Source organism: Echinops telfairi, unplaced genomic scaffold (assembly GCF_000313985.2).
Source record: "Echinops telfairi isolate 266 unplaced genomic scaffold, ASM31398v2 ScPeMD7_31;HRSCAF=116, whole genome shotgun sequence".
Taxonomy (NCBI): Eukaryota; Metazoa; Chordata; class Mammalia; order Afrosoricida; family Tenrecidae; genus Echinops; species Echinops telfairi.
Window position 1 is genome coordinate 15,075,597 of NW_022103928.1, and position 12,238 is coordinate 15,087,834.

The following is a 12,238-nucleotide window of genomic DNA, read 5'->3' on the forward strand; positions in this document are numbered from 1 at the left end:
CTGTTCCCAGTATTTACGCTCACCTGGTGTCACCCATCATTCCACCATCTTGCAGGGGTCCTCAAATGCGGCCCGCGGGCCACATGCGGTCTGCCAGGGACGTTTATCTGGCCCGCTGGGTGTTTTTGCCCCATTTGTTTTTTTACTTCAAAATAAGATATGTGCAGTGTGCATAGGAATTTGTTCATAGTTTTTTTTAAAACTATAGTCCGGCCCTCCAACGGGTCTGAGGGATAGGGAACTGGCCCCCTGTTTAAAAAGTTTGAGGACCCCTAAGATGTTGTCTCCCCGTCTGCCTTAGAAACGTTTCGTCTACTCAGCCACCATTGGTTCTGCTCCTGTGAGTGGTTCACCTTTGAAACACAATACCTTGGATCAGAGAAATAATCCCTCTCTTCCTGTTTCCCTCCCTGCAGTTCCAGATTACCAAGAACAGGACATCTTCCTATGGAGAAAAGAGACTGGATTTGGATTTAGGATTCTGGGCGGAAATGAACCAGGGGAACCCGTGAGTCTTTTTGTCTGCCTTTCTCCCTGGTACTGTTTGGGATTTTTGTTTGTTTGGTTGGTTGGTTGGGTTTCTTTGAGACTTCAAAGGAAATTGGCAGGAGTGACAAATCATTCAGATGTGAGTCCAGCTAGGTGTAATAATGACTCTTTCATCTTGCGCAGAAAGTTATTCATTAGATTTCAGAGAGCTCTTTTGTGTCCTGAGGGAAAAGGGACCAGGCCCTTTCTAAAAAAGTTCACATTGGTGTTTATGAAAACTGGCTGCCGCAGCATCTACAACATTCTCCATTAGGGCAGATGGAAATGAAGAACGAGATTGGAATAACCAGTCAGCACCAAGTTACTTCTGACCGGTGGTCAGTCCATGTGTTTGGTGCAGAGGGGAACGGTGCTCTGTGGGGCTGTCCTGACTGTGCCCTTCCAGAAGCAGATTCCCAGACTTGGCTTCTGAGGCGCCTCTCCAGGGGTTGGTTAGCGGTTAAGTGTTTAACCCTTTGAGCTACCCACGTATTCTTCAAAATAGAAGTGGTCATCAATAAATAAAGCAATGACCTGCACCTTCTAGCCAATTGTTGTTGTTTGCCAGCAGTCAGTTGACTTTGTGTATTGATTGGCTAGTGCTGAAAGAGCCTTGTGCAAGGCTGTCTGAGAGGTTAGATAAAGTAGGAACACTCTTTACAAAAGCAGAGAAGGAGCGCGGCAGGAGTCAGGGGAGGCATGCTTTGTGAACCAAGGTACCGTATATGCTCGGGTAGAAGCCAACCCGAATATCCGCCGAGGCACCAAATTTCTCCACAAAAACTGCATTAAAAAATGTGATGAAAAACCCGGCGTAAGCCTCTGTCTTTGCAGGACTATTTTGGAAAGAACAAAGAGAACTGTTGCTAATTCTTTTCTAATAATAAAAACGATTACACATTGAAGGAACCTTGGTGGCACCACTAATTAAGTGATGAACGGCTAAATGAGAGGTTGGTAGCGTCCATCTACCTGGTGCTGCGATGTTGCTGTTACTGAGCAGCTCCCTGGTGATCTGCTTTTGCAAGGAGCGTTGTTGCTGCACGCTGGCCTTGCTGCTGCTTCATGATGATCCTCTAGGACAGAGTAGAATTGCCCCATGAGATTTACAAGGCTAGAGATCTCCATGTCTTTCTCCCACAGAGCAGGTGGGTTTGAAGCACTAACCTCTCTGTTAGCCCTTAGCCCCTGTGCTGCCAGGGCTTTTCCGTGAGGACTGCTGGGTAGTTCTCTTCTGTAACATATACGGTAACTAACTAGGAGTCCCAAATTGGCTTGGCTGCCCCCCAAAACAACCATATCTATAGAGTGCTGGTTATGTGCTCCACGTGATGCTAAAAGCTTTTAACCTACACGGTATTCTTTATCCATCAAATTCATAACTTATCTTCTCTATGTGTTGCATGAAAACAGAAAAAGACAGAAAGGTTGATTAACTTGCCCCAAAAATCACAGGGCGAGTATGTGAAGTCACTGGAAAGCTGCTTGATGTCAGAGGTCCTTCTCAGAACCACTGTAGTCTAGGTCCTTTGTAAATTAGTACACATGCCTAGTAAGGTTGTGGCATCATTATTATGTACTGAGAAGGAAGCACATGTCGTTTAGCTAAAGTTCTATGAATGGCGTCTGTAACTTCACTCTGATCCTAATGTCTGTTCTGCATGCAAAGGCTAAAGCAATGCAGAAAGGCATTACCTGAGCCAGACTTTCCTTGGTTCATTCAGTCATTTCAGTGTATTGGGCATTCCGTTCAGCCAGGTACAGTGCTAGGTCCTTAAAGGAAAGTAATTAGTACTATTACTACTAATTAAAAGAGTCTTATGAGAGTCCTTAAGTAGATAAGACATGTGAAGAGGTGGAGATTCAAGCTATTTATGGAGCGCCTGGGTAACACAAACTGCTAATGCACTTGGCTGCCCATCCAAAGGTTGGAGGTTGGAGGGTACCCAGGTAGGACTCAGAAGAAAAACCTGGGTACCTGCTTCCTCAAAATCAACCATTGAAACCCTGGTGAAGCACAGCTCTAATCTGACTTCCCAGGCGCTCCCCAGTCTGCACAGGGGTAAAGGACAGAGAGGGTGCCACCCAGCAGGCCCCACGTGAATGCCATGTCCCCTAGCAGAAGACCAATGGATTGAATTGTTCTTGCAAATGTGAAAGTGGCAGTGTAGTAAGAGTAAACCAAGAGGGCAGTGTTTCATCCGTTCTCCAATTGCTTGGCAGATTTATATCGGTCACATTGTACCACTGGGTGCTGCTGACACGGACGGCCGCCTGAGGTCTGGCGATGAATTAATCTGTGTCGACGGGACACCAGTAATTGGAAAATCACACCAGCTTGTAGTCCAGCTCATGCAACAAGCTGCCAAGCAAGGTCACGTCAATCTCACGGTGCGGCGGAAAGTGGTGTTTGCTGGTATGTGCTTCATTCCTTCCTTGTCGTTTTGTGCACCGAAAAGGCCCTCCTTCCTGTGCCTGCCTCCTCAAGGATCTATTTTACCAAGTGCTTGCAAATGTGACCAAGTTCAGAATTCCCAGATGGTTTGCTTCCCTCAAACCATGCGACGCTCCTGTCATTCAAAGGTACTTGGATGTGTTCTACACACATGTTCAGCAAAGGCTTCTAAAAGGTGGCTAATTGCACATACATTGCTTCCCCTTACCCCATGCTCAAAAGGAGTTAGTCATCCTTTTCACTGGAGGACAAATTTCAGAAATACAAAAGAGGTGGTTGGGAGGTCAGAGGAGTGGTAGCATCAGACCAAAACCTTAGGGATTTCTTACTCCATTGTCGGTTGTCATGTGAAGGTGAGGGTTTTTTCTCTTCTCTACAACTGTTACAGCGCTGGCCAGTTCTCAATCATTCTTCATTCCTTCCTCCTGATCACAGTCTTCCAAGTTCATAGCTCTCAAAGTAGTATGTATCCTTTAAGGCTCAAATACAACCTTCTCTCTGAAATCTTCAGAAATCCCTTCCTCCATCTTTTTTGCCTATCTTGTGACTCTTACTTCTATTTTAAAGCAGTAGTATAAGTATCTGCCCATTCCATTGACTAGCCAGTGTCTGAAAAACAACATACAAAATGATTTTTAATCTTTTCTATGCAGTCCCCACCTGGAACCATTCAAGACAGAACTCAGGGTGCGGAACAGCCATAAAAAAAAGTTGTAGCTTTGAATTGTCAAGGAAAGATGACATGAAATATTAATGGAACAAATGTGTATATAAAAAAAATCTTTCTGCCATGGAGTCTAGATGAAATTAATTGGTGCTCATGTTTTTTTGTGTGTGTGTTTTTTTAAGTCAAGTTTAAGTGGCAAATGATTAATTATGGCGTTAAGATCTCAAATTTCAGTGTGAGCGCTTGCTCTATCATTTGCACTCAGAGAAAGCCAAGTTAACCATAGATTTCCCCCCATGGAGCTTATTTACAGCCTCAGCGCCTTAACATTGCGTTCCAGGCAGCCAATAGCAATCCACAGAGTTGGCTGATGAGATGAGATGAAAACTATGTCTCATGTCTGGTCCAAATAAGAGTCGAACCATGTGAATTGGATGTTTCAGATTTAGTTTTAAAATCTAAACAATGTAGATTTTTAGTAGTGTTTCCAAGGAATCTTAAATCTATGAAGAGGAAAACTTTTGAGAATAAATATAATCTTATCCAAAAGCTGGGCGTGAAGCCAAGAGTCAGTCAGTCCCACCTACCACTGGAGCTATCTCAGCCATGTAGTCACATGTGGAGGGTCCTGGGTTCTGAAGTTGGCTGAAGTGCTGAGGTGTGTGATCTGGGTTGATAATTGACATCTGGAAGCTAGGAACGGAAACGCACTATACCTCGGACAGAGTGGTGACTTTAATGGTTACGTCGCTGCACAGCTCTGATGGAAAGGCAAAAGCAGAGCGATTGGGAAGCCAAGTCAAAACATGACTTGGGGGAGTGGGCGGGGTGGGGGGGGGAGGTAAAAAGATGAACTTGAAGTTGTGTTTTTATCTACAGAACAAAGGTGGCCAATCATGTGGCCCTACACCTACATGTAGCACAAGGGTTCCTTTGATGTGTTCAATGGCAGATGCATCCCTGTGGGCTGGCCTTGCTGCAGAGGGTGGATGTCGCTTTGCAGCATGCTGTAAAAATAATACATGATTAGAAAGCTTTTTTTATGTTTATGGGGAAATCAATGTTAGTGGCTATCAGGTAGTAAATACTTACCCAGAAGAAGCTGGTTCATGGTTCTCTAGTTCTGAAAGGCTAGGAGCCGTGTTCTCTTCCTCGCTGGATGCCTTCCTCCTTGTGAGGTTGGGGGACAGATCAGGGACAGAGGGCCCCGCTTTTGGGTACCGTTACATAATGTAGACGTGAATCACTCTGTCACAGTCCCCAAAACAGAGAACGAAGTGCCCTCGCCAGCCTCATCTCATCACAGTAGCAACCAGCCGGCCTCCCTGACGGAAGAGAAACGCACCCCGCAGGGCAGCCAGAATTCTCTGAACACGGTCAGCTCGGGCAGCGGCAGCACCAGCGGGATCGGCAGTGGAGGAGGCGGCGGCAGCGGCGTGGTGAGCACCGCGATCCAGCCCTACGACGTGGAGATCCGCCGCGGGGAGAACGAGGGCTTTGGCTTCGTCATCGTGTCGTCCGTGAGCAGGCCCGAAGCAGGCACGACTTTTGGTGAGCATTGGACATGATTTTCCCTCCCAGATTTCGTAGGATGCCAGGGCAGTGAGTGTTCCATTGCAAACAAAAGATGGCCAAAAGCTCATTAGCAGAAATGCTTTAATGCTTTCACCTTAGGTGATTAAAGTCTTAATTGGGGATGGCGTTTATGATGGTATTTTTTTTCCTTCCGGAATCTTTTATTTATTTATTTTTGGGGGTGGTGTGTGCTTCAACCCCTCAGTTTCCATTCTGAATGTGTGTTTAAACGCACAACCAACTTCAAGGATGTATGGGCGTTTGAATAGCAGTCCCCAGACCCTGAAGAGTGTCAGGAATATTTGCGAAGAGAAAGAGTGGGCAAGCATTAATAGCAGTTGCCTCAGAATGTCTTAAGAGTTTTAAACAGGAATCTATGGTTGTAAAAATGCCTATGAAAAATAGAGGTGTTCAGAGTAAAAATATTGCACAAGAAGTCTTTACCCGCCTCATCGGTGTCCTTTCTGTACCCGGTGCCTATCTGAAGTCGTTTTTGTTCTTCCCCCAATTGTAAGTGCAGTTACCTGGTTACAATTCTGGTTACAACCTAAACTAGAAACGTTTGCCTCTGCCCTCTTGAACGTCTAGCAGGGTGGATTTTTCCTGCCGCTGCCAGATCTTGGGGGCTTCAGCTGAGTATGGGGCAATACCAGGACCTCCTTCTCAGAAGGTTTACTACTAACTGCTGCTGCAAAGACAAACAGGAACCCGGATGATTCCAGGAACCCGTGACTTAGGAATCCATTCCCATTGGGATGAATTCTAGACTTGCGCTTCAAAAATGCGCTAACTCCCTGATTAGATTTTAAAAAGCATTTGTTATCTCCTGATAGCAAATTCATTGGTTAAAATGGGACAGGAGAGGGGGGAGGCACTGAAATTGACCTCACCTCTTACCCAAACGACTTCCTCCACATGGACTCTGGTGACCGGGGGCAGAAGGCGACAAGCTACACAATGCTATAGCCCCTTAGCACCAGAGCCTGTGCATTTTAGTCTCATTCCCATGCTGCCTGCCAAAGCCATTTCCCCCTAAGTTTTGTTCATTAAAAGAGAGTCCTCCAGGTCTGATGCATGTGTGGCTGCAGTAACAAATGCCCATCACTAACCATGCTTTTGTGAGCTCCATTAATGAATAAAGTGTACACAGCATGTCATGGGTGAATAACGTGTATTTGAGCCAAAAGCAAGTTTTAGATTTGTTTTGTTTTGTTTTTAATTTCTGAAGCTTTTCTGCCTAATTTAAATGCAAAGCGGAGTAGAGGGGATGGGAGATTCTGGTTCTTATTATTATTTAATCTTCGATTTGACTATCCCCATGTCCCTGGTGATGTCTCAGAATTTCAGAGTTATCTGTTTCACTTTCCAGAGAGGGGGGCGGGGGGGAATCACAATGATATCAAGTGACAAGCTGTGTTATATGATGCATATTGAATGTCTTCACTCTCCAATTGGCCTTTGACTGGTGTCCTTTTGCCCTTCCACTGAACAAATTGAACTTTCGCTAATACTGTGCATGAGATTTCTCTTCTAAGCTAGGCAGAGCTTGTCTCATCCCTGCTGTTTGTCTCCATGCCTCGTGCAGGTTGTCCTTAGAGGTGGGCTAGACTTAGTCAAGACCTTGCATTGAGTTTGGAAGCTGGCCACCGCACCTATCTATTGGATTTCAATAGACCGCTTACCACCACCAACACCCTTTTTGGGGTCTTTGATTTGGCCTTACACCCAGTGACATAAACACACGCACATGTGAAGTTTAAGTGGATTCTACTACTTTGTCCTGTGCATTTGATCTTCCGGATCCAAAACGTGCTGGAAGAGCCTATCCAGTTAGCTTCTTCAGTGTCACCCACGTGACTTTTAGTCACATCCTTTCCAAAGAGTGGCGCACCTACATAACTCCTTTCACGGGCCTCAGAAAGACAAGTCCTTGAAATAGGAGAATAAGACCGTGTGAAACTCAGTGCAGAGTCTAGGAATTTTCTAGAAGCTCCCTATCCGGTCTGAAAGCTGCTTTTCCCCCTTTCTCTGGAAATGAGCCACGGCATGCCCCACCTCCAAGTGTGCAACAAACCTCCCTCTTCAAGTGCACTTTCCCCAGTTTTCAATGTCGTAGACGTGCAATGATTTCCAACGACCAAAGGAAAAGGGTGGCGAGGTGTTTTGCGCCTCGCTTTGGATCCGTGTCCTCAGCCTGAGTAGGCACTACTCGTACATGTCCCTTTGAGGGGATCGCGGACAAGAAGGAGGATTGCAGAGCTAATGAACCAGTGGGTCTCTCCTCTGAAAGCCCTCAAATAGGCAGATTGAGCAAAGGTCATAAAAGGAAAAACAGGTGTCAAGGTTGGGTGCTTTCTTGGCTCCTCTCTTATAATTAAGCTGCCCCCCCTCCTCTTCTTCCTAAAGCTTTCATCATGCTGGGTGGAGGGCAGAAAGGCTGAGTGCTTATCCATTAAGCATTTACAGATTGAATTCTTGGTACTGGGAGAGCCTTGTCTCACCAGACACCCAGTGATTAGTTTTCTAAATGGAGAAAGAGCAAAACATTGGCAGAAGCTGAAACAACAGCTGGCAAACATGAAGTACCCCGGACACAGAATGTGTGATGACGTCCGTCTCAGCTGTGGGTTCTCACCTTCGCCGTCCCCAGATAAGCCAACGGCGAGTTAGTTTTGGCCTCTTGAGAGCCTTTGAAATGACTCAAGGTCCTGAATTTTGTAATTGATTTAGGGAGGGGACACGGGTTTCGCCCTCATTGAAAATTAAGAAAAGACTGCAGCAATAAGCTATAATTCCAGGGCAGTCACTTCTCACACAGAGACCCTGATATTGCCAATGTTTTGACCCCCAGCGCTGAGCTCTCCTTTAATAACATTTGCTTAATGCTTTAATTAATTAACACTTAACCTTCTCTTTCCCTTTTCAACCCTTTTTCTCCTCCCTTGATTCTATTCCCACATAACTTTAAAAATGAAATAAAATAAACTGAATACCCAAGCAGGCAATGCATGTGTGGCTATGCCTCACAAAATAGGTCGGATTATTGAGGGGAGCCCTGCTGACCGCTGTGGCAAGCTGAAAGTAGGAGACCGGATCTTGGCAGTGAATGGATGTTCCATCACCAACAAATCCCATTCAGACATTGTCAACCTAATCAAAGAAGCAGGAAACACAGTTACCCTCCGCATCATTCCTGGGGATGGTAAAGTATACCTATTATCTCTACCCCTCTTCCCCCTCTTGTCGTCTCTTTCTCTCGCTCATTAGTGTTCATGTAATTGAATAATGTTGATTTAGAGGCAGCCTTATCCATCCTAACTGGACATACTCATCAAACAAGTGTGAGCCATTGTTACTAAACCACACCTCACTCCCCTTCCTACTTAAACCTCATGATCTGTGACCGGGACTCTACAGATAGCAAAGTTTATAAACATCTTCAGCTTATCGCCAGCTGGTTTTGGTTTGGGGCCCTAGTCTTTAAAGCTGAATGGTGATTTTCTAGCAGGTAATAAAGCTCTCCTGGTGTTCCCTGAGGGTGTCACTTATGGTGTCTTTTCCAAACAGCCACTGAAATAGAACTGTGCAATATGGTGACGTCCTGAAAGTTACAGAATGACAAGGTGGAGCCAATGCTGTGCTAGTTTCAGAATCATTGGTTGTGTCAAATTTGTTGTTTGTTTTCTAATGTAATTAGAAAGCCTTGGGGTTTTGTCTCATTGATTTGTTCTAAACTTTTGAACATGGTTGAAGAAATCATTAAATCTCTATAGTTATGGTAGACTATATATTTTATTATCCATGTTCTTTTTCTTTTTTTTTTTTAAATTTGATTGGTTAAATTCCATCTATGGTTCCTTTTCACCAGTGGTCCTCAACTGGAGGTGAATTTTGGCTACTAGGATACATTTGGCAATCTAATGGCATCTAGCAGGTAGAGGCCAGGAACACTTCTAAACCACCTACCTTGCCAAAGGAATCTCCCACAGCAAAGAATTAATGATGTGGCACAAAGTATCATCACTCGTTTTAGAAACCTTATCTGGGCAAGATGAAGTTGAGACACTAATGTCCTTCTTCAGAGGAGTAATTCCCACACACTGACTTCATTGCAGGCAGATTTTTCCCTTGGCACGAAACTCATACTTGGTCTAGAATGTTTTAATTTTTTCTTTTTCTTTTTTTTTCCCATACAACTTCTAAAATAAAATACCCCAGTACCTTCTGAAAGACCATGAGTATTTCTAAAGAGGAAAATTTCACTTATGGAAGTAGTTTCATAAACAAAATTTCATGCCTTACCAAAAAATACGCTGCCAGGAGTCAATGCTGACTCATCGCAGCCCTCTGGAACAGGGGAGAACGACCCCCACGGGTTTCTGAGACCGTGTCTCCTTTTGGAAGTAGAAAGGTGCCATCGATCTGTAGAATAGGAAAATCCAACATTCACTTTGGAGAATGTAATTTACCAAAGGAATCTGTATATTAGGAACTTCTGTTGGAAAGTGGGCCTCCGAGTTTAAATTCTCAGTAGTGTTGTCTGTGCCTTTCTGGGAAAAGTAAGCCCCAAACCCAGTGGTCAATATCTGAAGATCCTTGGTTCCAAGAACAGACATGTTCTGTGGACCAAAAATACTCTACACCAAATGGGGAGGAAGAAATGGTAGCCCCTGGAACGGTGGTCTACTGCACACTGCGTCAGACACATGATTGGTCATTTGCCATCTGGTCTGGAGCCCATTCCACCGACTCACAGCTCTGAAATGCTAGGACAATTTAGGAAAGTAATCACAAGATGACAGAACCTAGGTTTCTAATGGAAATTGTGAAGGAAGCCACACACAGAAAACTACATGAGATAGGGTCAAGAGAGCCAGATGTGGTTTATAAATCTAGACATACTCATCTACTTACCAGGGGGAGATTGCAGAAGATGAATCCAGAACATGTGGACACAGGGCTTGGTGTTTGGATATACAGCATGAAAGTAGAAAAGTCCTCTTGGCCCTTATCAATGTGGAAATGCGAGTGTAAAAGAGGAAGGAAGGAAGGAAGGAAGGAAGGAAGGAAGGAAGGAAGGAAGGAAGGAAGGAAGGAAGGAATGGAGGAAGGGTTTAGAGAAAAAGTTTGAAACCAAGTAAAATGATTAAAAGGAGCGCGTTATCCCATAGTGCCTGTGGTAAGTGGTGCTCTAGTTGAATAAAGAACAATGTAAGATATTTTTGGAATGCCTGAACACCAAGGGATATAATACAAGATGATTTTCCAGTGGCTAGTTGCCAATAGAGTAAGGTGACCAGATTTTAACATTGGTAAACGAGGACATCATTGATAAAACTCATATCCTGCCAAAAATAGTCACATGGCAGCCGAAAACCGAATACCCTAGCTTGTCGTGCATTCTTTCCAAAAGTTGGGACTTTTAAAAAAACACTGCGGGACGTTGGAAAAATTGTTAAAAATCGGGACAGTCCCACCAAAAGCGGACGTCTGGTCACCTTACAATAGAGGCATAGTTATTTCAAATTCTTTTTTAAACATTCAAATAGATATACCATACTTAATGTTGGTTAAAACAAAGAATCACTGATGATACAGGAGTTAAGTGCCTCACTGTGAGGGTCAGCAAGTCAAACCCACTGGCCGTTCTGCCGGGAAAGACGTGGTGGTCTGCTTCCGCAAACCCTCTGGGACAGGTCTACTGTGTCCTGTCGGTTCACCACAAGTCAGCAAGCCAATGCAATGACAACGGGTTTTGTTTCCGTTTTACCTTTCTCAGAAGAAAGTCAAGCTTAAAAGTGGGTACTATGTGGTTAAGGATTTTTTTTTAAAGGCAGCACCTATTCTGCTGAAGAGATGATTTAATTCCAAGATATTTCAGGGATCGGTTGCCACGATAATGAAATCTTTCACCGATTACAGGGTAAATTTCAGAGACCAGGTACAGGGAATCACATCTGGCAATGGTGAACATGGGATGCTCATCCCTTTCAAAAAGAGACGTGTCTCAGAGTCAACCCTAGTTCACGGCAATCTCAGGTGTGTCACAAGAGAACTGTGCTCCGTGGAGTTGACCATGGCTAGGTTTTTGGAGGTAGATTGCCAGACCTTTCTTCTGAGGTGCTTCTGTGGAATCAAACAGCTAACCCTTCAGTTAGCAGCCTAGAACTTAAGCTGTTGTCTACCACAAAGAATCTGGCTGTCTTCAAATTTAGTGCTGGGAGTTAGATTTCAGGGAATGAACCCTGAGGGGTTCCGCAGGGTTTTGCAAACACCTAGGAGACAGAGTGCGCGGTGGGGTCTGGGGTCTCATGAAGAGAAAGCCACTGTGCGTCAGCCCCCTCCTCTGAAAGGGGCTTGGCCGCGGCCGTTTGAATGGTAAAAGGGAGGTCCTCTTTGCCCTCGGCTCTTTCCCCAGAACATTTAGTTCATCAATTAGCCCCTCGATTTATTTCCACGGAACAGTTAGTTCATCATTTAGCCACTCTATTTCATGACACCATGAGGGGAGGAGGTTTCTAAGTGTGGTGGTCTGCTCAGGGTTTCTGTTCTCCAGTGCCCAGAGAGAGGCCCCAGCAAGATGCACTCTGGTTTGGGCGTGACTCAGAACCTACTCCGAATCCACTTCTTCAAGCCCATTTGGCCAGTTTTCTTGCCTTGCCAGGGGTCTCCTCATTCTGCCTCCAGCTTCACTTTTCTTGGCTTACAGGTTCCCTTGTTCTGTGTCCCTCATTTCTCTCTCAGCTTGTGGTCTCTGTCAGCCCCCTCTCACACGAGCTCTATAACATGTCTCCCCCTTTTTTGGCCTCATCGACTTGTTAGACAGCTTGCCAACTAGATTAGTGGGAGGCCTGCATGATCTCTCTTTGGGGAGCAGGGTTGGTTGTTGGGGCAGCAAAACTTTGCCTCCTCTGAGTCACATAAAAACCAAAAAACCAAACCCACTGCCATTAAGTCGATTTCCAACTCATAGCAACCATATAGGACGGAGTAGAATTGTGCTTGTAGGTTTC

At 44.9% G+C, this 12,238-nt stretch overlaps 1 protein-coding gene across 17 annotated transcripts in view; it reads left to right on the plus strand.

Annotated features, from left to right (window-relative positions):
- Positions 1-12,238, plus strand: part of MAGI1 (membrane associated guanylate kinase, WW and PDZ domain containing 1) — a 758,591-nt gene that overhangs the window by 728,424 nt on the left and 17,929 nt on the right. For 7 of the 17 annotated variants that reach the window (XM_045289933.1, XM_045289935.1, XM_045289922.1 and 4 more), the window contains 4 exons: positions 417-508; positions 2,752-2,944; positions 4,908-5,201; positions 8,227-8,427. In XM_045289933.1, the coding sequence (XP_045145868.1) occupies positions 417-508; positions 2,752-2,944; positions 4,908-5,201; positions 8,227-8,427 (780 nt within the window). Of the gene's footprint in view, positions 1-416; positions 509-2,751; positions 2,945-4,907; positions 5,202-8,223; positions 8,428-12,238 lie in introns of all 17 variants that reach the window. The other 10 variants (XM_045289931.1, XM_045289932.1, XM_045289920.1 and 7 more) reach the window with 3 other exon arrangements.